The following is a 27,861-nucleotide window of genomic DNA, read 5'->3' as shown; positions in this document are numbered from 1 at the left end:
TATCGCATGTAATCAGCGATTAAGCGTCCCCCTATTTTTGGGCCAGCTAATAGCAATGTTAAAAAATCGGCTAAAAATAGCCTGAATACAGTTTTAGCAGGAGTCACAGCAAACGGCAGTTTGGACACAAGTCCCGCCGGTTGGAAAGGTGATGCATCGACTTCTGCAGATAGCGTTATTCTGTCGAGTTCAGAAATGTACGGGTCCTAAAACCAAGTCTCGTGGCTTGATCATATATGGCCGAACGGTTTGCACACGAAGCCCCGTTACATGGACTTCAGACGTTGTTTATGCTGCAGTGTTCGGCAGGCAAGCCCGTGTTTCAGAACTCAAAGTCGGCACTCGCCATCTCTATGGCCCATCGAAATTTTTCCCGCTGCGTCTTGTTGAAGACCTTCTCGATTGGGACATCCCATGTCTTGCACCTGCAACGGCATTGAAACAGACACTTCTATGAGTTAGCTGTCTGAGCTAGGGAGGAAAGGAACAAGCAAATTAAATTTCAGTCCATCTAGCACGTAGCGACGTCACTTGATGTATTGCGGAATGCACTTCATTTAGGAGAGGTCACAAATGAAGGTAAGTTCTTGCATAGTGGCGCCCCCAGCCGGCCGACAAAACGACCAAGCTGTATGTTTGCTCTGCAAATGTTAATAGACTTGGAGCGGACGCTTTTCTGTAAGTACATGTGCGATGGATACGCTGCCGACTAACAATGCGGGATGATCTCATGAGTCGTCTTCATCTTCTAAAATTGTGGATGGTGTACCTATGCCTTCTCCTGCTCGGGAGCCTTCTGCGAGTGCGGACGGTGCATTTAGTACGTCTTGGTTGGCCAAGTAAGTTCGAAGCAGAGAAGGCGGAGACGAAGGCTAGGCGAGCAGAGGCGATGAGGGTTAGGCGGCGCTAAAGTGGCGATATACTGGCACGAGAGGAGGAGGCAATGCTTCAGAAGCGTGCCCGACGGGGATTATCGTGAGACCCAGGTGGAGACAAAGCGGCGCAAGCGGGCCGAAGATGGTGACTACCTTGCTAGGGAGGCGTACGCAATGCGCCAGAAGCGGGCTGAAGACGTTGAGTACCAAGCGAGGGAGGGGGACACCAGGCGGTAAAATGGGACTGAAGAGGCTAAGTATACCGAGCGAGAGAGGCGGTCGCCATGCTGCAAAAGCGGGCTCAAGAGGCTCAGTACCGAGTGACGGAGGCGTATGCCAAGCAAACCAAAGCGGGTTGAAGAGGCTCAATATTGAGTGAGGGAGGCGGATTCCAAGCGGCAAAAGCGGGCTGAGGACGTTCAGTACCGAATGAGGGAGGCGGATACCCAGCGGCAAAAGCGGTTTGAGGCTGAATACCGAGTGAGGGAGGCGTATGCCAAGCGGCAAAAGTGGGCTGAAGAGGTTCAGTACCGAGTGAGGGAGGCGGATACCCAGCGGCAAAAGCGGGCTGAAGAGGCTGAGTACCGAGTGAGGGATGCGGAAGCCAAGCGTTTTAAAGCGGGATGAAGAAGCTCAGTACCGAGTCAAGGAGGCGGTTGCAAAGCCGCAAAAGCGGGTTGAAGGGGCTCAGTACCGAGTGAGGGAGGCGGATTCCACGCGGCAAACGCAAGCTGAAGAGGCCGAGTACCGAGAGAGGGAGGCGGACGCCATGCCCCAGAAAAGGGCCGAATTATACGCGTCAAAACAAACTTGTGTTATTGGAAAATAACAGTGCTGTATCATGAGTAGTAGGCCGGTGTGCGGCTTAAGAGCAGGGGAAACGAGCGCGGTCCGGTAAAGCTATCGCGGGCTGAAGCCTCGTAACGTCCCATTACTATGCCTCTGCAACTTCCACTTTAGCAGCATCTCATCCCATACCACATCTCTGACAACGGTGGTGCGGTGGCAGTGGGGTTGCGTCATCTCTAGTTCCCATATATGATTTTTTTACACTGTCAGGAAGAAGTGACTAGAAGGTTCACGGATGTTAGCCTTCTTAAATACTAACTTTCTGCTGCAAGCCTCAGTTCTTTATTATAGTAAATGCAAGTAGATGGACAGTTTCCCTACTGTTGATTTCTTGGAGGCGTATGGTCGTTCTTCAGAGATGCTTCCTGAGGACTCTGACCCTTACGAGTAATCTCCTAACAATCTTTCTCCATCAGGATTACCTGGTGACCCTCATAAGTGACCTTAAATGGCCGATGAGAAGCTATTCACTAAAACTAGAAAACGTGCACGAGCAGTAAGAACTCCGCTAGTCCTCTGCACAAAAAAAAAAAAGTTTTAACCTTCATTAGAACCGATGGTATCAGCAATCGAAAATGATGCTCCTCCTTTCCCCCTTACTGAGCGCACTCCGGCATGCAAGAAAAAATTGGCTGCGGTTAACCTGCGGTTAAACCTGCTGTGAAGAGATAGCTACGGCCAAGGCGCACCTCTATTTATACTTGAGACTGAAGTCAGCGATAATGTATCCCACCACGCAGCTGCTCACGCGTTAAGCTACTTCCCACGTTAGTTGACCGTTGACCTTGACCTTTGGTGAGAACATAGCTATCTGAAGTGGTGGGGGCTTAAGTTCCAACTTGACTTTGAAACTGCTTGAAGTTCATCGGAAGCACACTGTAACATTGGCTTTACCTCGCATAGCGTAGCTACTGCTTCAAAAATGAAGGCTACAAGTAATGACGGTGATCCACCACGCAGGGTGTAGCCACCAAGCACCGTTGACGTCATCAGGGAGGCTTGCGCGTGGTGATGTGTAGCTCTAGTCGGCTGCGATTGGTAGCCAACAGCAGTTTAAAAAAAAAACAATTGATAAATTATAAGCTTCATGCAGTGTTTTTAAATTTGACTCGAATACTCATAAAGACCACCTCTATGATTCCTACATAATAATATTACCGCAAGTGCCTTTCCAGGGCCTTTTGAGCTGCGCGGTTGCTCTTTCCCACCAAGCCATACATTTCTCAGTGATGTCCCGATTGAATCCAAACATCTAAGCTTACCCGTATCCGTCATCTTATAGGCGTATAGCTTACAAGCTCTGACTGCGAAAAACATGGGGGCACGCTTAAGCTCCGTCTAGGGGTTTGAAGCGACATCGTTAATGGCTTTCTTCTCCCCTTGCGGATATCCTGTTGACGTCTATTCACTTTCTCACTCTGTTTGTCAGTATTTTTTTATTTTCGCTTCTATTATTCCACGCATACTCATTAGCATAAAATTATAAGGTACTCTAGTATGTGAAGGACCACCTGACATATATGTAAATAAGTCCCGCTTTAACCAAACCGTACGAACGCGCCTGCGTGGCCTGAGGGCTGCGTGTCTAATTCGAGATCGCGAAGCGTTAGCTGGCAGCGCGTATACCAATACGGCCATAACACGTCTCGTGACCTCATACCATCCGACAATCGATCAGCACACTCCCATGCCACATGTCGACTATCATTTGCCAGGGCCTCGTCCGTGATTTCTCGTACACGATACCAACACCGACAACGCCGACGCTCGATTTTCTGGAGAACGGGGCCTTTAACACTATTGTTGCGTTATAGAACTGCAAACGGCGTGGCGGCTGTTGTTACCATACTCGGCTTTTTTTCTCACATTTGTTTAATGTTGTTATAAATCCATCAACTATTTCATCATTTCCTTTACTAAATTCCTATGCCTACATTTCTAACTTTGTGCCTTTTTTTTTTTTTACTTTTCAGCCACCAATGTTGCGATCGCTTCTTGCCAACTTCCACCACTAATTAATTCAGCTGACTACTGTTACCTCTAAAACCTGGGGCCTCAGGAAGAGCGGCAGCGCCTGCATCGACGTCCGGATGGATACCATCACATTCGAGCGTAAGATGTTCAATTGTCTCTACGGATTTACCACTCTCTGCATATGTGTCGTCGTCCTGGCTAAATTCCTTTTTGTATACTTTGTGTAATAAGATATCCTGACCCACCTGCAAATAGTGTATACATCACGTTCCTCTGAGTTATCGAAGGTGGATTCCTTCCTGATCTGCCGTTACCAGTTTCGATATAATTCTACATGCTTGTTCTTTTACATTTAATTTATCCGATTTTTACCTTCTCATAGTTTTTACCTGTCGTTTCAAGCTCTTTATTTCTCCGTCCTTGTTTACTGCATGTTACCGGCTACTTTTCTAGTTCCTTTACTTTATTCTGAGCCAGCACCTTTTATGGAATGGTATTTTAATACTCTAGATCCCCATTTGTTGCTGTCCATTTTCCTCAGGCGTTTATCATATAATATTTCACTCTGAGCTTCTTGTGCTCCGTTAGGTGCCCAGAGTATATCCCTTTGTACTATCGAACTTAGTTATATTCACTCTATGTCACTGAATGGTGGTAGTGGCGCCATCTCTCAGTTATCGACACCACTGCCGCCACTTTCTATTCCGTACTGCAAGTTGGGATATCGCCGCTCCACACATCACATCACAGAAAAACAAAGACGTAAGAACAGCAGAGAAGAATAAAAAAGCTATGTGCCATACAACGAAATAAACGAGAAAACATAGCTCAAGACTTCGAAATATCGTCCTTCCGATGCTTCGAGGCCCATAAAAGAAGATTATATAAGCTGAATTTGATAAAATTAGATCAAACAATATCATTTTATTAGTAAAGTGTAATTAAATCAGTTGTTTCTGGTATTTTTTCTACTAAGTTGGGCGCAAATGTTCGATAAGCGCCATTTGAAGCGCAAGAAAGGGCTGTAACGGTTCTTAAAAGGTCCCGCCATGGAGGAAGGGGCCCGCGCTCCTTGCGACGCTTGCCACTTCGCCTTGTCGTGGCGCTTTCCACTTGTAAAAAGAGATGGCGCCACCGCAGCTGCTCAGCGAGGATCGGCGTTCGCGGGTTTCGGTCCGTCGATCTCGACTACACGATTACGCTTTTGCGTCATGCACGGCTCAACTAAGCAAGTACCATTGTGAAGGATGCCACGATAAAACGTTACTGCAATATGCAAACTCTGTGTGCAGTTTCAACGTAAACGAGCCTATTGTTGAGACGGAAAAAATATTTGAAAGGCTTTTACTATGAAAACGGACAGTACTGTACATGGATCAAAACTATTTATCTATATTATTCCGTGACTACAAAGGAAATTGACATCTCCCAAATGTGCTCATTTTTGTCAATAATATTTTAAGGACAGACATGCTAATAATTGGTTTGTAGCCCGGCAACCTATCACGCTTATGTTTTTATACACTTGCTCGAACTTCAGGAAAAAGAACAGCAACAAGAAACATCTGGATGTCGGTTGGTGTACAAAACTGAAACTTAATAAGTTTGGCACAAACTAGGCAAAATTGCTACATTATCAATCTAAATATATTGTTACGGGCTCACATGACAAAACTACTTTTGCAAAGGAATTAAATTACATCGCTAATTACTTTCTTAAAAATCGACGGGACAGGAGAGGACACAAACACCGCTGTTTATTTCCATTCGTGATCATGTACCAACCAGCCCGTACTCGCCCTCTTCTCTTACATTACCAAATACTCGTCCTGAAGAGTAATGACATTACATTACAATTACCATTTCAGAGTATTCGAATTACTTTCAAAATACTTTGTTTTCATCCACAGAAATTACAAAGACATCGTAAAAAAAAAAAAAAAAACTCTCTGCGGACGCGACACACACATTATTTCGTGTTCCCGCCAATATTTCGTCCCAGGAAGCTATATTTCCTTCCTAATTGTCCTAAAGAAAACAGCTTCAAGCAAAATGTCAAAAGCAGAAGCATGGTTGAACACTTTTCACTTTTACGGCATTAAAAACAGAGCAGTACCTTGGTGGCCCAAAGCTGCATCAAGTTTTTTTTCATGAAACTTAATCATTGCTTCCGTGGTCCAAGGAATCGATCAAGGTAACTTGCGTTCAGTAATATTCTCGCAGCAGCGATTACCTCTTCAGATACCCGCAGTAAAAAGTGATACGCAGGAAACCGGCGGTCGCAACACGCAATCCTACTTTAATCTGTTTCGTTTTGGCTATATTGTACTCCAGATCAGGTTTTCTGTGCATCGTTACGGTTTTCTAGGCACCCTATCAGGCTCAGGGAGCTTTGTCTTTAAAATAAACAGTGCTGCACTGTAATAAAAGTAATCTTGAAAGAAATTATTTACTTTTGCTGCATAATTACCGCCATAGAATAATAAATTTCATTACAAATTACGCAAAAAGTAATTAAATTGCAGTGATTTCTTCACAGTAATTCAATTTCTGCCATGTCTTCGGGTAGGGGGAAGTTGTAATGGTTGCTGGGATGCGAAGACGAGGAAGTAGGGCTACTGAGGGAAATTGAATAAGGGGAAACATAAAGTATATATTAAAAGTATATTGAGTAAGAGGAGAGGCCTTCGCCGAGCAATGGGTGTAGTCTGGGTTATGATGATGAGGCAGCAGCTTCGTTACCGGGAGCTGACTTTGCATGTCTGGCGCGACTCCGTCTCGAGTAAAGGTTTTCTGCCTGCAACAACTTGGTGGAGGCGATGGGTCTACCCTAATCAACAATGTATCATCATATTGAGCCTCACCGGAGTCGACTTATCACCTCATGTGTCTGAGATGTTCTTGAATGGAGAAGCCAGCATACACACCGAGGACTGCACTCTGCAGTTACTGGCCGCATTGCCGAAAGCTTCGCTCGATCGTGGGCGCAGCTAGTGATGGCTTGAACGAGTGGCTTGCCCATTATACGTACGGATCACCCGCTATAATAAGAGGGATACGAACGACAAGCTGATGAACGTTATTCTCTCGCTCACGGGTGCGGCTTTACGTGGTATGACAATCACAGATATCCTGCATGAATACGCTTTGTGCACGAACTAACATCAAGTGGTCCAGTGATCCCTTTGCAAAGAAGAAGAGAGCCCAAGAAGCACTGACCTCCACTCTTCGCCAGTTAGCTCGAGAGCAGTTGTCCAGTGTTCATTCACTCTGGGACTACAACGTCTTCTTTATTGCAACAACTGGGGAAGCTCTTATCAATCAATCTAGCGGATTTTGCACCAAAATGAGCACCCTAATCTCAGGACTAACGCTACTGCGAGCGGCCACTACCTATATACAACGAGAATGCGTAGCGTGATACGTTCTCAAAGGGTATAAGCGCCGATGGCTACTATCGGGTACACACACTTGCCACAATACGCATCGAGGGCACGCATTTAGGCACCTATTGTTTAGGCTACTAATGCACTCCCACTCTGCTCAATAAAAAAAAGAACACTTTTGTCCCACTTAGAAGATTTAGTTTCGCAGACCACCCCCACATTTTGATAGGGGAAGCACGAGCACCTTTTTTTGGCTGGCAAAGGCTGCGCCATCTGCGGACTAGGTTGAGGAGCCAGTGACGTCGCGTCACGTGGTGCTCGTCCGCTCATGAACTCAAAGCGATTTCGGTCGTCATGTGAATCGGCCTTTAGCGTACACGCACTATGTGAACAGTTCGAAATCTCTAATGACAAATATATTTTACCAGGCAACGCTGATCCTTGGGTCTAGATAGTTGAGCTTCGAAGTTGTCACGGCGATGCCCTTGCTCTCCTGTTTGTCCGCTGCTTGCAGCTGAAGCTTGGCTATCTGCTCTTCGAGTTTCCGCAGGTGGCACATCTTGCGATCGAGACGCCTGCGTGTAATGTGACATGTCGCCTACATCGAAATTCTCGTAATACGGAGAGTTAAGTTGCAGATCCGAGTCTCACAGTTTGTCCCTCTCTGTCCGGGAGTTGCTGCGGTTCAGCTTGAGCTGCTTTATTTCCGACTGGCACTTCTGAATCTTTTCCTTTTTCATCTCCATCTGCGATAGTTGGGCGACACTGTCGGAGTTCCGAATAACACAGCTGCCGCGACCCGCAGATCGTCATCGAGGTTTATGCTTGCCGAAATTCCAGGAAATTGTACTTAAAGCAAGGTTTAGATCTACGTGCAAGGGCTCACGCACACACCGAAGTGACTGCACTACGCTGTCACGCGCGGTCCTAGGCGTGGCCAGTTATCTTTCTAGCCGCGCGATTTCGCTTTCGCCTGTAAGAGGTACTATATATTTTATTGTGCTGCAGCGGCGACGGCAATGGTATTTCAGGGAGTATAAAAGCAACACCACGCTGTATTATAAGCGTTACGGAACAGTATCGGGTATGGATGCGCAACTCTAACCCCCCCTTGTTCAAGAGACAGTAGGTGACCCTTGAGCCGCGGGGTCCGCCGGGGCTCAAGGGCTCCAGGCCCTCTGATTCACCATCCTCCACACTTCAATTTATATCAATCAATCAATCAATCAATCAATCAATCAATCAATCAATCAATCAATCAATCAATCAATCAATCAATCAATCAATCAATTAATTAATTAATTAATTAATTAATTAATTAATTAATTAATCAATCAATCAATCAATATTGATGTGCATAGCACTAACGTTATTGCGCTATGAATTTCTCGACAGTGAGCCTAACTTTAATAGTTACTCAGCTTGAAAATTAACAAGTCCTAGCTGTATTCCAATGCATACCACAAATGACAGTGCTATACCCAAGGGAGCTTTTTTTCGTGCTCGGAAAAGGCTATCTTTAAAATTGCCTACACTTTCAGGGGAAACACCCTGTATATCATACACCAGTAAATAGCGTAACTAGCATAGTAAAATAAAATGGCACGTCTACCTTCGTTTGGAGGCTCTCCATTTGATTGGTAAAATTCTTGGGCACAGTTCGCTGATGGTTGCATAGAATGGCGATTGCCCTGTTCGCTCTGTTGTAAGCCAGTACTTTTTCGGAGAGTGACATTCCAGCTGTCAGTGGTCGGATAAAATAAAGATAAAATAAATGAGCTTTCCCGCTCCGCACAAAGTAGCTTATTTGTGCTGACCCCTGATTCGAAAACGTAACAGGAAGCATAGTACACTAACTGGAGATTGTGACGGAGGAGAATGGGGGATATGGTGGTAGCTCGCTTTACAGGCCTACATTATTTATTTATTTATTTGAAATACCTTACAGGCCTATTAGGCATTGCATAAGGGGGACGACAAAATCTATACAGTGCTATATATACATAAAATGCAAGGAAACAGGCAAAATACAGAGCGTGGTAATTAATATATGAACAAACAAAATTGTACAGAAATAGCACATGAAACTACGCAGAAATAATTATATCACTAAGAAAAAAAAATACGCGACAATAACGAACAATGCTTGCTAATAAATAAAAGGCTCCCGTGCAGGAGCACACACATCTTTAAACTTTAGCCTATCAACGCATTGTTTGTGGACGAAAGGCTCTGCCATTGGTTCTCTTACGTTGCATTTCGCTCGTTGTGATGCACATTGTCCTCTAACTCCTGTCTGAAAGATTTAAACAATTGATAAAGAGAGCCATCCGAGATAGGTATGCAGAGGAACCTTCATTTTCTAGAGGAGTAACGGCAGTGATACCGTGTCCTAAAGGATTGATGCCCTTTCTGGCGTCCCGTTATTCCAGATCACACAATTCTGCTAAGAGTATTCTCGAACACCTGAGGATGTCGGAACGGGCGCCTCCTGCGTACTTTGTTACCTCTGACACCGACATATATACAGCGGGTAGAGTTAACCATTTTTTTAGCTCCTGCCGCTGAATTGTCGTAAGGGCCCGGTAATATTCCCTGCCTAACAGGATTAACGATATGACACTAGATCTTTCCACCATGATCGTATACTCTTAGCACAGAAGAAAATATTCGAGGCAGGTGACGAGAGGCTTAAGACAGTAGCAACCTTGCCGGAACGTCTTGTAAATTCTCTATTTTCTTGCGGTGTTGAATTTTGCAAGATAATGCTAAAGCGTTGTTTTTGGAAGCTTTGGTAATTTGACAACACTCGAGTCTGAGTCAAAGTGTCGTACTGATAGTTGTATGCAGCGCGTCACACTTGTAGGCCACGCATCATCGCGAGGAATGTCCATCGGTCATACTCCCCAAAAATTCGACAGTTGTATAGAATTCCCTCCAGATGTGCGGTGTGGAATTCATGATTCCATTCGTGAGTCCAGAGAGCTAGTTCCGCACGCATGAATTAACGATGACTGCCTCAAAAGAGTATGGGCGAGTTCGCTAGTCGGTGATAAGATGCAGTGCGGCACACTGGAGTATAATGTAAAAAAAAAAAAAAGAATGTTGAGTAACACAAAAGGAGTGCTAATATAATACACCTTTTAAATTGATAACGCAAGTTGACAAGACTTCATAAACAAGCTAGAAAAACTACTGAATTTGAAGCCGAGTTATCTTCTAAAAGCTTTCAGTTAATAGTTGCGCTGCTATCATTTAGTGTCTATAAATTATAGTGCGTCGTTTTATACGCTCTCCATATCAAAAACATTGTCAATGAAAATGGGCTCATCTGCAATTCCAATTTATTCTGCTAGGAATGTGGAAAGTAAGTTTTGGATGGCATGTTGCGAAATGTTTGGGCAGAGAGAGCGAGAGAGGTTTATTTGATGTCATGAACCGCGCAAGCTGTGGCAAGATGTGTTGCAATTGCCATTCATGTGGTTACGAAGTGATGAATAGGCGGTGTATACGGCTGCCTATCGCCTATAGTGTTGGTCGGGCGTTAGATGAGTGCGTTTAAATCAGCAAAAAAAGTGCATGAGTGATGTGCTGACCAGAACACACTGGCATGATTCATTGGGTCACTCAGCGCTACCACCGTATTGCAGTAACGATGACGGTGCAGAGCACACGGAAACCATGTGAATATATATGTGTATGCCGCTGTACCTTCAGTTAGGAAATCCAGCTTCTCTTCGAATGTTTTCGATGCGTTGTAAGTGCGAAATACCTTTGCTGTCAAGCCTTCCATCAGCTCATTCAGATGCTTGTTCAGGGTACCCGTCTGCAGAGAGCAGGGTGTCGCAGTCAACTCTGGAAGGTTGTACAGCTTATGACAGCGCGGAAATGAAAGACGCCAGCAGTCGGCGAGGCAAAGGAAAGCGGAGCAGATTGTCTTTTTAGCGCGAGCTACATTGGCCACAGTCTCGACATTTCGTCGTGCCTGTCCAAAGAGCGAAGAAGAAAAAGAAGAAGGAAAAGAAGAGGAAAAGAAGAAAAAGAAGAAGAACAAGAGGAGGAAGAAGAAGAGAAAGATGTAGAAAAAGAAGAAAGAGAAGAAGAAGATGAATAGGAAGAAGAAGAAGAAGAAGAAGAAGAAGAAGAAGAAGAAGAAGAAGAAGAAGAAGAAGAAGAAGAAGAAGAAGAAGAAGAAGAAGACGAAGAAGAAGAAGAAGAAGAAGAAGAAGAAGAAGAAGAAGGAGAAGAAGAAGACAGATAACTCGGTAGTTGGTAGAGGCGAGCGACAACAGCGAGTTGCTAGGACAGAAGGTTCGTTCGAACGTTGTGACGGCGGTGTGCCCCGGAGTTTGACGTAGAGACGATGTCATACCACTAGAAGTCTTCTACGTCCGAGTGAGAATGGTCAACGGCGAGAGGCAAGAGGTGCTGATACGTGAAGTGATTACCCTATGGCATAATTAAAGCTGAAACCATAGAGTAAACTATTATGGGCAAAAGCCATGTCTTTACTTTCAATCGGAACCTAAGCGTAGCCATGCAGATTGCTCTCGCGTAACTCCAGGTTTAACTACAAGCTAAACCCCAGCTAATGTTTTAACTATCTCTTATCACTGACCTGAATTAGTATTTAAGCCATTTTAGACAGAAGTATAATCAAATACAAACTAGAAAGAAAAAAATGACAGGAGTTCAACGCTGCTGAAACGAATATTGAGCGAAAGCAATAGCTGCGGGTGACCGAGCATTCTTCTAATTCTTCTTCTTCTTCCCCAGCCCACACATGAAGACCCGCTTTAACCACGCCGTATGAATGTGCCTTTGTGGCCTAGAGGGGTAACGAAATGCCAAGGTCCTGGCAGGCTGATTCTGACATAACCGTCCCATGTAAAACGAGAGACCCAAGTCAGCAGCTCCTGCCAGCTTGGGGTCGTCTACGGGGATCGTCTAAAGGTCAAAGGTCTATGGTGGTCACCGCCGGGCCACGCTGACGGCTCAAACTGCGAACAGTATTGCTTTCGCAATAAAACAACTTGCTGCTGTTAGGAACCGAACCCAGGTTCTCCGAATATTGCGTTCGGTACTCCTACTAACATAGCTGCACCGACGGCTGTCCAACCTTCCACTTGTTTGGGTATTAATAGTGTCTGTAATCGAGCCTTGTTGGCATTTTTTCATTCATGAATAATAACGAGCTCCTCATTTCTCTTTGAATTTTGGCAGCGTCTATCATAGAACTGGCGAATGCGTCGATTCGCTTACGGTGAGCAAGTCGAAGAGCTGGTCCTCTGGTTCTTTGTCCTGCATAAACAACTCAATATTTTTGAACACCCGCTTGTCTACCGTGACGGCGTTGACGTATCGAACGGCGTCCTTTCCGAGGAAGTCGAACTGCACGACGAACTCGTCGTCCTGCGTCTCGTCGTGAAGCGTGATGTGTTCCACCCGAAGCGAACAGCAGCCCACAGTGTCGGCGGCCTGGCCTTCCTCCTTCTCGTTTCCCGCTCTCAGCGCAAGCTAAGAGAAGCAAAAGAAAGAAGAGGACGAACACTTACTGACAAGTTTCGAAGCAGGGAGGGCAAGGAAGTCCGCCCCTCTGACCAAAGTTTCGTCTGGGCAACTGAACGCATCTTTGGATGCGATTACATAGGCTTTTCATTCTCTGGAGGAGGAGGAACAGAGGAGGGGCTAAGGGAAAGGAGCAACATATGTCCGGAGAAAGAGGAAAACAAGCTTTCTGAAAAGCTTTGGAGAGGATGAAAAGAAAAAACCATAGTTTCCTACACTAAAGGGACTTGTTCCTCTTGAAAATTATGGTCATTAGACTAAAAATACGCTCCCTCTCTGACAGGAGCAGTCTATGAAGAAGGGTGGCGTTGGCATAACGGCGATTGCAAGGAGCCATACTCAACACAAGGACCTGCGTTATAAGTTTGTCTTCGTGGAGTCTGGTTCTTCTGCTCTGCCTTTATTCTCTGGGTCGATCCTGTTTCATGAGTGCCAGAACGCCACAATGCTAATCCTTTTCCACGCACTACTCAGCCATGGCTTTGTTTGAACCCTAACGAAGCGATACTTTACGCGGCAATAACACTTTTTTTTTTGAAGTTCGCTTTACTATCGCGGAATCAAGAGATACGTTGGCTGGCTGGCGCTTTCAGCGATGTTCCACAATGGGTAGTCTGGAACTGTACATACATGCACCTTGTCTCCCTGTTTCACCTATAAGTTGTCAGTGTCAATACGTCTTAAGCAGACAGACTTTTCGTCTCCTGAAGGCACGTCTTGACCCTGTAGATATCGCTTATGCATGGCTGCACGTTACGCCGCGGGCGCCATGATTTAGCGCGGAGCATAGCTTTCCAGCCGGCAGGCAGGAGCAGGTGGACTTAAGTGAAGTGGATTAAAAAAATTTAGACTGTTTAACTCAGTTAATCACGGAATATAGTGCAGTAGCAGGACGATTTGACGGGGTTGTGTTTGCTGCATCTCAATTATTAAACATTATTTTGCTGTGGCAATCAGGCGACCATGCTTCCAGATCACACATTGCATGTGCTTCACAGATACGATCTTCTCAAGTAATGCTTTTATTAGCGATGACGTTGGATACGAATCATGCTATGTAACACAGTTTAGCAAACACAATTTCGTGGTCTGTGGAGCAGGCAAACCGGAGGTGGATGTGTTTCTGAATTGATAACTGGTTGTCTGGAAAGCAAAAGCTCAAGGTCACATTTTCTGTGGAAACCTAAAATCTGCTTCAGATATCGGATTTTTGGGAGAATTCGGGTAGTAGTGCTGCAGCACTAAAAACTTGCGCGACTCTACTTCCTCTAAGCCAGCGCAACCGGTCCTTTGACTGGTCCCCTGTTTTTGGGTGTAATAAAAGAGTTCATCACCACCATGCACCTTTGCCTTTCTGGTCTCAAATATGACGACCACTACGGTGTCGCAAGTGCAGCTTATGTGCGCGGGCGTGCCACTAGCAATGGTTTGAAGAAAGCGCACGCCAGTACCCGGTCGATAAAGTAAAGGGCCACGGAGAGCTGCCGGATACGCATGTCCCGGGACTTCCAGCCGTTGGTGTAGCTCCGTCGAATGTCTTGCACGCGGTGCTTGAGTTGGCGGGCGAGATCGTATTTGTGCATGTCTCTTTGGCCCCTCAGTTTGGTGCTGGGGTTTAGCAAGATGTACTTGGTCTGTCCCAAGACGTTCCAAGAGGCCAGCCAAGAGACGCTGTCATCGTGCCGCACCTCCTTCCACCGGTGACCCCGTGGAGGTCTGGGCAAGCGTGCCTCTCTGCGTGAGAGATTTAACGTTTTATCGTTAAATGGCTCGTTCACCAAAATAAAAATCAGGCGTCGGCGCCGGAGTTGTGAACGAAAAATCACGAACATGGCGCTGGCTGGCAGCTGACATGACCAAGCGTTGACTGGACATAGGGTGCGCGGCATTGCTCCTGGCAGGAGCTGTCAACTGGGGTCTCTCGTTTCATATGGGAAGGTGTTATCAGAATCAGCTTTCAAGGATCGACCACTGCAATCACGTTACCCCTAGGTTACGCAGGCGCGTTTATATGGCTTGGTTAAAATGGGCCGGACTTTATATGTCGTCTCGTAGCCTACGATATCGTGTCATATCCTTAAAGACGAAACTTAAGTGTGCCCCATAATTGTTATTGCGAAAGCAATACTACTCCAGGTCTAAGCGCTCGTCGCGTGGTCCGTGGCCCATGGCAGCCCCCCTACACCTCAACCTCCTCGATCAGCCTGCCATGACATTTGGATTCACGTTACCCCTATGCCACGGGCAGGAGCTGACAACTCGGGTCGTCCTTTCATATGGGAGGGTTGATATTAGAATCAGCCTGTCAGAACTGTTGGCATTCTTGTTACCCCTGCGACATGCAGGCACGTCCATACGGCTAGGTTGAAGCGTGACTTTATATGTGGGCTGGTAGCGTACGCTCTCGCGTCATACCCTCAACGGATGAGCTTAAGTGGCCCCAACAATGTAGTACCTTACACTCATAGGGAGTGATAGGGGAATAATGTAGCAGGCAAAAGAAGCTTCCGGCGTTGCTTTCACAATTCAATTAGGGTTAACCAGAGCTAAACTACAACTTATCTTTTTGTAATACGATGGCATTAGAATTGAAGAGTACATTTCGAGCAAAACCCAGTTGTATCCGGCGCCTGCTGCAAAACTTTATTGGGTGAGGAAGGTCGCGCGGTCAAGTGACGCAATATATCCCATCAGCCAATAAGAGCTCGACTAATTGTCATCACCTTTTTGCGTCACCAAAGTCACGTCCAATCAGATAATTTCGTAGACGAGTTGGTAGCTCTTTGGCAGGTGGCACTTGATAAACTGATATGGCCTAACGTTGATTGATCGTCAGCTATGTGACATCACAAGAGCATGTGGCATGGCCTAATTTGCAGGTGCACTAGCATGTGTTTTTGCCTGGTTTACGCTTCCTCCACTGCGTGGTGGGGAACTGAGCCTAGCAGCACTGCCAAATGCATCTGAAGAAAAAACATTTTCACTGAAAGGAAATGTGGTCAAACGGAATTGACCCGCTGCCTTTTGGATTACCATCTGGGCGCGCTATCGTTACACCCATTAGGTGAAATTTCGTCGACGACCATTGTAATTTCTCGAGATGGCTAATAAGGGTGACTCATTCGCCGTCGTCGGCCGCAGCTAGCTAACATGAGACATGCTGCTGAGCGGGGTGTACGTGTTACTTCAAGGGCAAGCACGCTGCAGGAGGATCAGATGGGATCATCTCTGGGATAAGCCGTGGAGATGACCCTTGAAGGCAAAGCGTGGTGCATTGATAAGAGGCTGCCGCGAAAGAAATGAGGACGGGACCAAAGCGGGTATAGTGCACTGATTTTGGCGCGTCTTCCGTTCAGGTGGAAGACGAAGCGTCCTGCGTGTGCACTGGCTGCATGCGGCCGTCCTCACAAATGCTCAGACGTGGGCGAGCCACGCAGATGGAAGAATGAAACGGCGTGCGAAGAGAGCTACGGTTGGTGCTTGGCGAACATGTGCCGGTTTTTGTGTACTACAAACCACGCAGATGAAGCATCTCGCAGAAATGTCATTAACGAAGGAATCTCGACCCCGCAAGAAAGTAATGCTTTCTCATTGGCATGTTACCGATTTTTTCTGTTATTATTACTCACAGCATTCGGCACGTATTGGCAGCTCGTATTGAACGTATACAACGTGAAACTTGAACGATCTCATAAATTTGCTCCTATTTTTGGAAACTGTATAATACTTATGTATCGAAGTTACTCTAGAAAATTTTTGCAGGGCTTCTCCACCTGGTATGCAGCGCAAGCGTCCCTTAGCTGCGTGTTCTCTGGCATGTAGAAGTTTGCTTCCTGATGTTGCACGGAGTGTTATGAGGGCTCCCGTTAAGAAGGGCTTCGTTTAAATGTCGACCATCCGTCGTTATTTCAAGGGCACTGAATCTATTCAGCACACGGGTTGGTTTTCCTGCATCCACAGAGATGCGGCTACTTTTTATCGTAATGCGAGTGACCACCGCTTTCGAAAGATTCTGACGAGAAGGCATTGTTTGCATTCAAAACGTTGTGTTACAGAGCATGTGGGTATTACTGAAGTCCGTACGTCGCGGAGTGCGCACTCTGTAGCGATGGTAGGCCTTAGCCACCTGAGACAACGGTGGCGCTGTGGCTCAGTGCTTATGTCGCTGTTTCTGAGCACGAAGTGGAGGGATTGCCAGGATGCAGCTTATGAAAAATACAGCCGCGTGCGATGCGTTGTCAGCACGCATACTGAAGCCTAAGGTGGCCAAAACCAATCTGGAGTGACATACTGGAGCAACTCTTAGTCTCTATCTGCTCCCACTCCTTTCTTATTCCCTTTTAAGCGAAGCAGTTAAGCGCAGTTAAGCGAGGGCGCGAAAGCTACTGCGCCTCTGCTTTCCCGCATTAAACATATAAAAAACATGCCCATTGTGCTATCCTCATGGTTAGAAGTGCGCGTCACGTACGTTCGGCAAAGCGGTTTGATTATTTTGTTCCACGCCTGCAGTTGTACAAGTACTGTGAACATCGTAGAGCGAGAACTCTTCCTTCAGTGTCAATCATAAGGGGCTCACTTGCCGATGTTGATTGTCACGTCTTCGGGCATGACGCGGCGCTTGAGCATGCCCATCTTGGGGTGCTGGCCGCGGCCACAGAACAGGCCGGGCGGCTCGATCTTGTAATTGGCGATCTTCTGCCTGTGCCCGTCGACGACGCAGAATCCGTACTTCTTCGCCACTTTTTCTTGCTGGCGCTTGATTTGCTGCGCACAGAGACAACTCTGCCGGAAAAAAGCTACAGAAAATTTTCTGTTGTTACGACAGAATTTCTGTGCGGTTTTTGACGGGAAACCTGTTGTGACAACAGAACGCTCTATAGTAACATCAGAAGTTTTTATAGTGACAACAGAAAAGTGGTACAAAACTACAGACAACAGAAATATACTACAGAAAATCTACAGAACTACAGAAAAGCAATACAGAACTACAGAAAAATTTGACGTTTACGACAAAACTACACAAGATTTTGTTTTATTTTTGACACGGTTCTGTAGTTTTTTCCGACTAGGAAAGATATGAGCTCAAGAGCCATTTGTGTGCACTTCAGAATTAGGTTAGGTTAGGTTGGATTGGAAAAGATTAGGTTAGAAGCAGCTTGTTGCAGCTTCGTCAATGCTATTCGCACGCTTTCTGTCACGGTGCCGTTCCCGTCTGGCCGCTCGCTCTTCTGAGGACTCTCGAGCTCGCTTCTTGTCTGTGTCAAGGAAGCGAGATCGAGAGTCGTCAGAAGAGCGAGCGGCAAGACGTGAACGCACCACGACAAAACGCGTGCCAAACGCGTCGGCGAAGCCTCTGCTGCGAGTGAATCAGTAGAAAACAAGTTTAGACAAGCAAAGTTAAACTGTGCTAAATATAGCGCTATCCTCGTTATCTTGTGTCTAACCATTGTTAAACCCCGGATAACGTTTTTCAAGGCGAGAGCCTTACTACGCTATGTTATGTCGCCACAACCAGCCAAAAACTTAGGTCAAAATGTGCCCGCAAATGAAACTTAAATCATGCCTACTGATGAGACGATTAGCGAGAAAGAAATTTATGGTGATAATGAAGTTAAATATAAAATAGACGGTAAAGAAATTTGGTAAGGAAATTACTGATCGGGAAATCAGCGATAAGGAAATAGTGGTAAGGAAATTAATGATAGAAAATCAGTGATAACGAAACTAGTCATAAGGAAGCTCGCGGGTTACCGCGATGATCTGAAATTTTTCCCACTCCTCTTTAATTTGTATTGTTTTCTGCTTGAGCGTGCTGCTGTGTGCATTTTGTTATTTTCTGTTCGACTTCGCATTTGGCACAAGGTAGCAATAGCTGCTTCTGTGCCAAGTTAATCCAATCAAGAACTACAGAACGTGTGGAGCCTTACCCCACACCACAAAAAGCAATAAAGAAAAACATAACACAAAATCAGTACAGTACAGCATGCTTGCGGTTAATTACTAGCGTCAGCTAACATTTCTCGGCTAATATGTTCGGTTGTTTTAGTGTTGTACTAAGATATTACTTCAGTAACTTATTAACTTGATATGCTGCTTAACACTGCATTTACATTTTCAGCCAATTGTTTGCTTGTTGGTTGTATCCAACACTTACGACAGCAGGTGGTTAGCTCGAAGTTATATTAGTTTGCCGTTTGTTGCGTTAGTTTGACCTGCCAGAGTGGGGATCTACTACGTTTTTGATCTGGTCGCGTAACATTTGTGCCCTGCACATTCCAAACCTACATCATGCATGGCGAGGACGCGGTGACTGAGGTTATCGCGTCGATATACCTGTTTTTGTTCTCTGCTCATGGCCCTGCGTTCTTCTGCCTTCCGTTTGTAGTAGGCGTTGATCTCCCCAAAGTCGCACTCCGCCAAGCCTCTGATCCGCTTCGCTTCCCTCATTGTCATGCATCTTCGCCAGTCGTGGAAGAAGTTCTCGTTGAATGCTCGCTTCGACGAGTAGTCGCGGTCCAGCATGCGGGCGTAGAAACCGGCCACTTCCTCGGCCAGGGCGCTGAGCCTGATAGGCACACCTGTGAATTGAAAAAAAAAATAAAAAAAATATTCCATTTATTGAAATAAGAATAATTGATTTTCACATTGGTATTAAAGAGAATTTCAGTGGCAAAACAGGGGAGTGCACTCTTGGACCTTATGGTCCCAAGAGTGCACTACCCAGTCTTGCCCCCGTGGTCTTTCAACCTTATGTGTTTCCTGAACACTGTCGAGCTGCTTAGGCAGGTTTTAGCCTGGAAACCCTCCAGTTGAACCTGGAAATAAACTTATTGACTGTTGAATATTTTGGTACAAATGCAAGATGTCCACTGCGTCCATGCCACTACACTCAGGTTATAGCAACAGGGGACGCTCCGGAGAATGCCTCACGAGGGGCACCATTCTGTTTCGATCTATCAGTGATCGGCAAACATGTCAGTCAGCTTGATAGGTTGTCATGACACCATGTGGGAAGTAACTTCAATGCGAGCTGTCACCGCGACATGTTGCACCGGGTGCTTACAACGACAAATACATCAACGACCCATAATAGTGAAAGGCGGCCTTACCAGCAGTCGTAAAATATTCAGAGCGAAAACTTTCCAATACACTGCAGTAGTTTGCGCTGCGAGGCTGTTTGGTGGGGTTGGTGGCTGTGCATTTTAATGGTAAATGACAGGCAGGGACGAAAGGTTGGTTGTTCTTTTTCGTCACGGTTAAGTCGGATGACATGGTGCTTAATGAGGAATTGCCTTTGAATTTGGCTGCTAGATTATACGTAACGAAACTTGGGTAGGGGCGCTGGTTACTGCATGTAGTGAGAACATAGAAAGCGCCGAAAAACTGAGCACTTGACTAGGAATTATGAAAGTTAAACGAACACGGTAATGCGATCCACCATGTTCACTTGTGTCCTTGTATTTGCTTGTCTTGTGGCCCAATCTAAGCGCTTTGTGGTCAGTTTCCGCTGGTTAGTAGTGATTAGAGCTGGTTTCGAGTTGCCAGCTGGCTAAGCTGGTTCACTTAGTTTATTATCTTCCTTATTCACCTCATGCGATTTTATCTTTTATTTTTTACAGCAGCACCTGCCCCTAATTAGAAATAGAGAATACGTAGAGGTATTGCAGTGCTTGACATGTAGTATAAAAGCAAAAACAATTAGGCGGAAAATCTGTCTATATGTAGTTTAAATTTGGCATCGGCGTACAGCATCCGTAATGAACCTACATGTGGTACCTGCTTTCCTCTCTTTCGTACAAAAATTGGGACGCGACAGTCCTTTCAGCAGCGCACAAGGCGGTATCATACCATTTCGTTTCTCTTATCACATGCATCTGGTATTCAAATTGGAGGGTAGTTTGCGATAGGGATTCGAACCGACAACATCCGCGCCTATCCCTTGATTATCTCAACACACCACGTGACCTAACGCAACGGGCAACTTGAGAAGAAGAGATGGAGCCAAGATGTCGCAATAAAGAAGCAGAAGGAGTACAGAGAATGTTGCACGACACCTCATGTGGTGGTGCGTGCCAGAGGAGGAAGCTAGAGTGAGGAAGCTACAAGAAGCGTGATGAGCGTTCGTCGCGGCTTAATACCATGAGTTCTAAATTACTTTTTCATACACGTAGGCGGTCGTAAGCATCAATATTTTGTAGCGAAAGCTACATTGGTCACGAACAAGAAGTTTCGCGTGACGGGAGGCACAGAGCCGTTGCCTAGCAACCGCCGCAGCTTGCGGACGCCGCGCGCTCGCCGCGCCATCTAGCAATCAAGAAGCAACCAGAAGAAGATGTTTCATCTTTAATGCAACAAAATAGCTAGACATATTGAGTAGCACATCCTTATTCGCCTTCTCTAGCGTGAGGATGAAAGTAGTAATGATGATAGGCTAGTCAGCGGCGCATTTCGGACGAGCGTGTACTCAGCATTGGACAGGATTGGATTTGACTAGATTAAATTAGACTGGATTGGATGGGAAAGGTTTGGATTGAATTGGACAGGATTGTTTGGATTGTATTTCGCTAGAATGAACTGTACTTGATTGAACTGGCATTGATTAGCCTGGACTGGTTTGGATTGGATTAGATTAGACTGGATTTGATTGGATTACATTGGATTGGATGGGATTAGATTAGATTGGATAGGAGTAGGCAGCCCAGCGCCAGGCACACATGCTTTCGCTACGTATATCCTGGCCTAGCTGAGCTAAGCCACGGCAAATTTTTTTCATTGATTTTCAAAGAATGTCGCTCCCTAAACTTGAATTACATCATCATTGGTGAATTGACTGGGTCCGGTGCTGTTTGGACGCGAGTTGCACTCACCGTCATAGTAGAAGTGGACGCTGCGCGGCAGACGTTCGTAAGGTGGTGGGAACACTGGTCCCCTGTGCTCCAGCGTGTGCCACTTTCTGTGCTTGTCGGTGCCACTGCGCTCCTTCTCTTCCCACCTGAAGCACAAGCAAGTTGGCAGCCCGGTAAATCCAATGCCTTTCTGAGCAATGAAATAAAAAGTTAATCGGCGTTCGACTGAACGGATGCTGCGCTCACGCGTTTGCTTTGCTCAAAAGCTCATGAGGAAAGCTTCGCTGGTTTGAGTAATGAAAAGCTCTTCCTTGGTGTCGTCTGCAATGGCAACGACTACTGTGATCTTACTATTTAGTCCGCAAGGGCGGCGCTGCCTTCGCAATACGCGTTTTTCTGTCCTTTCGAAAAAGGGTGAATCATTCGCTTAACAAAACTGACCGAAAATCTGGGTAGTGACGCAATGTAGAGGGTACCGAAAGTGCTGAATGTAATAATAGCAAATCAATGGTTCGTAAAAGCAGAACTTGTCGCACTAACATTTCAAAATTTAGACCGTGCCCGCTGCCACTCAATGGGGAAAGAAAATCAACTGTGCTTACTCAGTGCTGGCTTGGTCAAGGAACTCAGCGAGAGCAGGAGTGAACGGAAATTATTTCTGAAACCTTTGCCTTATTTCAGCCCTTGCTTGCTAAGTCACTTCCTTCAAGTTATAGTCCCGCTGTACAAGCAGTTCAGCACGACTTATGATTGTTTACTAATAGCTACGTAAAGATCGACCACAATCTGTGACGCAAGCAATGTGTGGTGGCGTCATTGCCGGGTCTGAGGGTACAAAACATGGTTAGTGCGCATAAAAATATATTTAACGAAAATTTTTCGAAGCAGTTTTCACATTTAACGGTGTGCGCATGATGTCGTTCCGCTGTGGCGAACCGCTGATTTTACACACTAGAAATACTGTGAAAGCATTAAATGTCATTTCAATGGTGATACATTATTTAAACATGATTAATGAGCGTGGGTGCCGCTATAGGTACAGGGCGGCAGCTCAGCAAAAATAAACATATACAAGCGAAGTTCGCCGAAATGTTTTTCTCGTTTCGCAGAGTAGCCCCGGATGCGGGCGTCCGTTGATAGCAGGCGAGTAATTAGAAGAACAGTGTGCCAAAATATGCTCTGCGAATTTGAAGCTGTTTTTTTAAAACGCTACAATAAAGTTCGTCGAGAGCTTGAAATACACTTAAATGGTTATACATTTAAAGGCCCTCATGTAGTTCGAAATGCTGCTGCATGCTCTACATTTTCCCTCAGATAATGTTGTTTAGGATCGACGCCCTTAACAGGCATACAGTAATACACCAGACGAGGCCGCACGACTCCCAATAGCCAGTAGTTGGTGCCACTGGGCTAGGGTAAGCTTGGTTACATTTAGCTGGGACTTCCTGTGTGTATGTATCATAGCATGACTAAAAGGAAATTAGACATAGCTAGACAAATACTTGTTGCTGCGGCAGCATCATTGTTTGAGTCTGTTTGCTTTTGTTTTTTTTTATCAATTTAATATCTATTTAATAGCAGCTTTCAATAAACAGAATAAACTCGTCCATCACTGAGCTTGTCTATTCCGTCTGACGTGCATCAACTTTCTGAAATGAGCCTTAGCTGCTCGGAGATGGCCTTCTTAGCCAGGGAGATTACGCACCTCCCATGGCTTAATATTCTTAAGCAGCTGCAGCTTTTACAGCAGTTAATGACGTCTCCATCGCTAAATGGTTTTGCTTCTTCTGAAACCCAGCTCCATTCTCCGACTGCGAAGGCAGCTTCTGTTAGCACGTACCATCTCCAAAGAGCTTCGTCTTCTTTATTAATTTTCCGTCGCCGTCTGGACCTGTCTGCATCGTAAGACGGCGGCCTGACTTGCAGGTCAGATTTTGGCTTTTTGGTTTGAGGAGCTGCTGTCTGCGTGACGGGTAGAAAATGCTAATTATTATGTTCGTCACACAATATCCCAGTCGGAAAAAACTACAGAAAATGTTCTAACGTTACGACAGAATTTCTGTGCGGTTTTTGACGGGAAACCTGTGGTGAGTACAGAACTTGTTGTAGTAACATCAGAAATTTCTGTAGTTACAACAGAAAAGTGCTACAGAACTACAGACAACAGAAATATATTACAGAAAAACTACACAACTACAGAAAAGTACTACAGAGCTACAGAAAAATCTGATGGTTACAACAGAACTACAGGATATTTTGTCGTATTTTTGACACAGTTCTGTAGTTTTCGACTGGGTAGTGTGATCAAGCGGACAAAGTAACACCGGAGTTTTATAAACAAATTTGATGCCCATATAATGGTATCCCTAAACTTCACCTTTTAGCAAGTTGTAAATAAAATTTGAGAAGAATATCTATAGCAGCTGCATAGCACCCGTATATAGTTCTGTACAAATAAAGTAATAAAATTTTATAAATTTTTATTTTATGCGAGGGGACATGATCTCCCCAGCAATATTTACAGCCAGCTTAGAGGAAGCATTAAGAGATTTTGAATGGGAGTAGTTTGGGATAAGGGTTGTGAAGTACACCTCGGTAATCTGCGATTCGCTGATGAAATTCTCTTTCTAAGTAGCTTTCTAATTGATTGATGATCTAGACAGGAAAAGCAGAAATATAGGCTAAAAATTAATATGCAGAAGACTAAGGTAATGTTCAATCGCCTAAGGAAGGAACAGCAGTTTACATTAGGTAGCGAAGTACTGGAAGTAGTAGGCGAATATGTCTACTTAGGACAGGTTGTAACCAGTGTTGCCAAATGTCGGTGAGCAAAAGTAGCTAGATGGCAGCGTGAAAGTAGCTAAATGTAGCTAAAAAAATCTACCAAGGAGCTAAAAGTAGCTAAATTTTTCCCAAGAATTTTTACTTTATAATCTGGATATATAACGCATTTATTGGCAGCTTTATTATTATAAAAATTAAACACAGCTATCAAGACATGGTTTCGTGCAGGCGACTACGCATGACAAGTCAACGTTTTGACAAGTGCTAACTAAAGAATTACGAATGATAAATATGGTCACGTTTCGATTCCGATAATTTAGGCAGACGTAGTTTTCGCAAAGCGTAAGGCTTGCGCGCTAAGAAAAGACGAGCTGCGAATGCATCACTGCTCTGTAAACATGTAAAGAATGTACTTTTGTCTACTTTTTTGTGCGTACACAGAGGCCTATGAACGGAGAGTTATGAAAGGTTCAATGACTGTCCAGGCGATATCTTCAGTCCGCGACTCGGCGTAACTCAGACCGGTGGGCCTCTTGGCCTCTTTCATCCACTCGGCACTGACCACGCATGATCCGCAAAGAAAGTCGAATCAGACAGTCGATTCCAGGCTTATTAAGTAATAAGAATGCGTACACGCATGCACAATAGTGTACCGCGAGCCCGACTTCGATGCTCATCGGAGCCCCCGCGCTGCGCGATAGGCAACCAAGGAGGTTATATAAAAATATAAAATTTTTTTTATATCCTCCTTGTATGCAACACCCGTCAGAAGCTGCGGCACCGCATCAGTCGCATGGCCGCATCGCCTCGCCCATGGCCTCGCCTCTCTTTACTTTGTGAGCTATTTTTTTCTTTTTCCCGCTGAGGCAGACATGGAGGAAGCTCCATGGAGGCAGAGGCGGCGAGGCATACGGCATCCTCCTCTCTCTTTTCAAGCGTTTCCTTCTTTCTCGCAAGTACTCGCAAGTTTGTCTGGTCACGGCCGGTCTCGAGGGAGAGCGCGTTTTTCTCTTCTCTTACGGCCTCTCCAATGGGGTCTGTTTCCACCGCCCGCCGCGCCTCGGTGGGGTCGCCACCGCCCCACTGCTGCTCCTCCGCTACAGCCGTTCACGCGCAAGGGAAACGCGCGCTCACTTTTAGCTTCGGCCGCCTCACTTGCAACCGGCAGGTCCTGAAATTTCGCCCCTTATAGTTTATACAAAGGCCGTAATCAGCATCGAACGTTTGTCGTGTACGAGGAATAAAATACAGTCAACAATCCGCTCACGCGCGCGCGCGCCTTCGTCAGTGCGGCCGAGCGCGGTCGAATGAAGTTTCGGGTGCACTTACATCAACACTTTTTGCCCCTAAATTTTTGACAAAACTATATGTACCATTTTATGCAGTGTGCCTTTGAAAGCTGTAAGCAGGTATAGCGCGACCTAGCTGACGCTAGTGCATGGCAAACTGTTCGGTGGATATTCTGTCAAGCGCTTCCGTTTTCGTTTAGAGCAAAAGAGGCACTGACGAAAATTCATAGCACGTCTCAGATTCAGAGTAAGGAACAAAGATTTACGCATACCGTTAAAATTTCAGTTGTCTAGTGAAGTGGGCTGTTCTAGCTTCGTTTAAAACAAATCAGTAGGTTGAAAGACAGCAGATGTATACGTAGTCTCGCGACTGACGCACACGTAGACAGTCGTAGTCAGTTTAATACAGTGATAAAAAACATTTAATCAAGGAAATGGGCATAAACAGATATGCATAATTGAAAAGAGCGGCAAGCAATAAAAAAAAAATGTCCTTCAAAGTTAACACATTGCACTCATTCATCAAAACGGTACATGCGGCTACAAAAGTCTAAAAATCTTTCTGGGCGGTTTGTGCACATAAGGAGCTGGCCTTTCGTTCCTGTCTGTCACTTTCTTAGCATAATTGACAAGAAGGATTCTGAGAAATTTCTCACATATGTGAGAAATAGCCATGCTATAAGGCCTGCTTCTTGAATATATATTAAAGAAGCGGGCCTTATAGCATGGCTATTGTCAATGCCTTCCGGGCAACTCAGCAAAGGTGAGTTCTCAAGTGCTGGCTGGATTAAGATTTGAAGGACTTCAAGGACATTTGTGTGTGGTAGGTGCACGACAGCTTTTTCAAAAAAAGACACAACCTTGTCCAGGAGGGCTACAAACTCTGGACGACTCGAATTAGGGACCGTATTTTTCTGGAGACCAAACTTTTCCAATGTATTTGCGCTCGTTAATATGGAAACTCACTGTCCGGACAGTGGACAGCGTGGAATTGCAAAGAGCCCCTCGAAGATCATACATGTTGGCCGCGTTATGGACAGTGCCGAGAACAAAATCTCTACTTTCTTAACCAGACGTTTTATTTCCTGCATTTTGCATGCAGGATGCCAGTAGTATGCAGTGAAAAAGTGCATAATGGGCCCTTTCATTTGGTGGTTTAATATTTCACAGCACAGGTTAAATTGCCTAGACCACAGCTCTTATCATTTACAGCATTGCATAAATGCCTCTGAAGACACTATTTCTCTTTAGTTTAATTTGGCTTCGCAGAAAATATAATTAGGTAGTCGACCGGGTCGTCGAGTCGTGTGATGTGAACAGCCGTGGTAAGAGTAAGTTATCTAGACATAAGATATGCCATCAAGCGTATAAATATCCAGGCGAGTGAAGCGGAACTATGTTATTTCAGGCATAATTACAACGAGGATAATGAGATTGGAGCGGCAAATATATTGTCTAATTCCAACTTCAATGATCACCACTATGCGCAGAAGCAGATTCTATCATGGCATATTTGAAAATTTTTTGTTCGCGATTCGTTATTACGGACAACTCGTTTTAAGGACAAATTTGCTCGGGAACAAAACTGTCCATATTAATGAGGCACGACTGTAATTAATTTTTTTTTGTTCTCCTCCATTTCGGCCGAGCTATCGCTCAAAATATTACGGTAGTGTTCAATTTCAGTTTTGTTCAAATGTTATTTCGGTGTTCCTAACGTTTTTTTTTTGTTAACGCCTAATAAAGCTATAAATAAACGTTAGCATAACCTTTCTATAAACATTTTAACAACATATATCTAATATATATGCAGCATTATTCTAGCGTTCTTGAAAATGATAAAACAACCCTGCCTACCATTGGTGATGGTACACAACTACGCAATACAGCGCGACATACAACTCCTATAGTCACCTCTGAATAAATAGCACAGAGAAAAGCTTTTATATCCATTATTGAGGAGTGTCCCTTGAGTAACAGTGGCGAATGTGTAATAAGCAAAGCATTCTACCAAAATAATAGGACAGCGATTGCTCTCTAAGGCAGGCATTACTGCACAGATAATTACAAGGAACTATTAGTTCAAAAACATACTAGAAAAAGAAAGAAAATATTGCTAGGAATTAGTGCTTGAAATAGATTTCCTGTTTTTTTCATGAAATAATCATGATATCATGCAAACGTTTCATTAAACCAACGTTTATTTGCAAAATTAAAATAATGTTTATAATACAACATAAAACATTTGCTGGTCTATAAATTATAGCAAAATTGATAAGAAAAGTTAAAA

General features: G+C 45.0%; 1 protein-coding gene across 1 annotated transcript; it reads right to left on the bottom strand.

The window, feature by feature from the left end:
* Positions 1-322: 322 nt before the first annotated feature.
* Top1 (DNA topoisomerase 1) lies at positions 323-26,591 on the bottom strand. The gene is made up of 12 exons (XM_084605305.1): positions 26,538-26,591; positions 23,339-23,460; positions 21,520-21,644; positions 18,986-19,230; positions 17,229-17,416; positions 14,104-14,386; positions 12,347-12,601; positions 10,796-10,910; positions 8,697-8,824; positions 7,736-7,830; positions 7,510-7,659; positions 323-425 (listed from the first exon to the last, which is right to left on the bottom strand). Exons 1-12 carry the CDS (start codon positions 26,589-26,591, stop codon positions 323-325), a joined length of 1,863 nt encoding a protein of 620 aa, XP_084461431.1.
* Positions 26,592-27,861: the final 1,270 nt, after the last annotated feature.

The sequence above is a fragment of the Amblyomma maculatum genome, chromosome 5, assembly GCF_055883805.1.
Source record: "Amblyomma maculatum isolate TAMU_Amacu chromosome 5, ASM5588380v1, whole genome shotgun sequence".
Lineage (NCBI taxonomy): Eukaryota > Metazoa > Arthropoda > Arachnida > Ixodida > Ixodidae > Amblyomma > Amblyomma maculatum.
The sequence above is the reverse complement of the archived record's forward strand: the minus strand, read 5'-3'. Positions and strand labels throughout refer to the sequence as shown.

What these genes read in the sequence shown, in the direction of transcription:
- Top1 (XM_084605305.1), bottom strand. Translation starts at nt 26,591, where the DNA reads ATGTATGATCTTCGAGGGGCTCTTTGCAATTCCACGCTGTCCACTGTC. An exon ending in GTGACAATCAACATCGGCAA is followed by an intron (nt 14,387 to 17,228) that starts GTGAGCCCCTTA and finishes TCTCTCACGCAG; the next exon opens with AGAGGCACGCTTGCCCAGAC. An exon ending in TGGAGAGCCTCCAAACGAAG is followed by an intron (nt 7,831 to 8,696) that starts GTAGACGTGCCA and finishes CAACTATCGCAG; the next exon opens with ATGGAGATGAAAAAGGAAAA.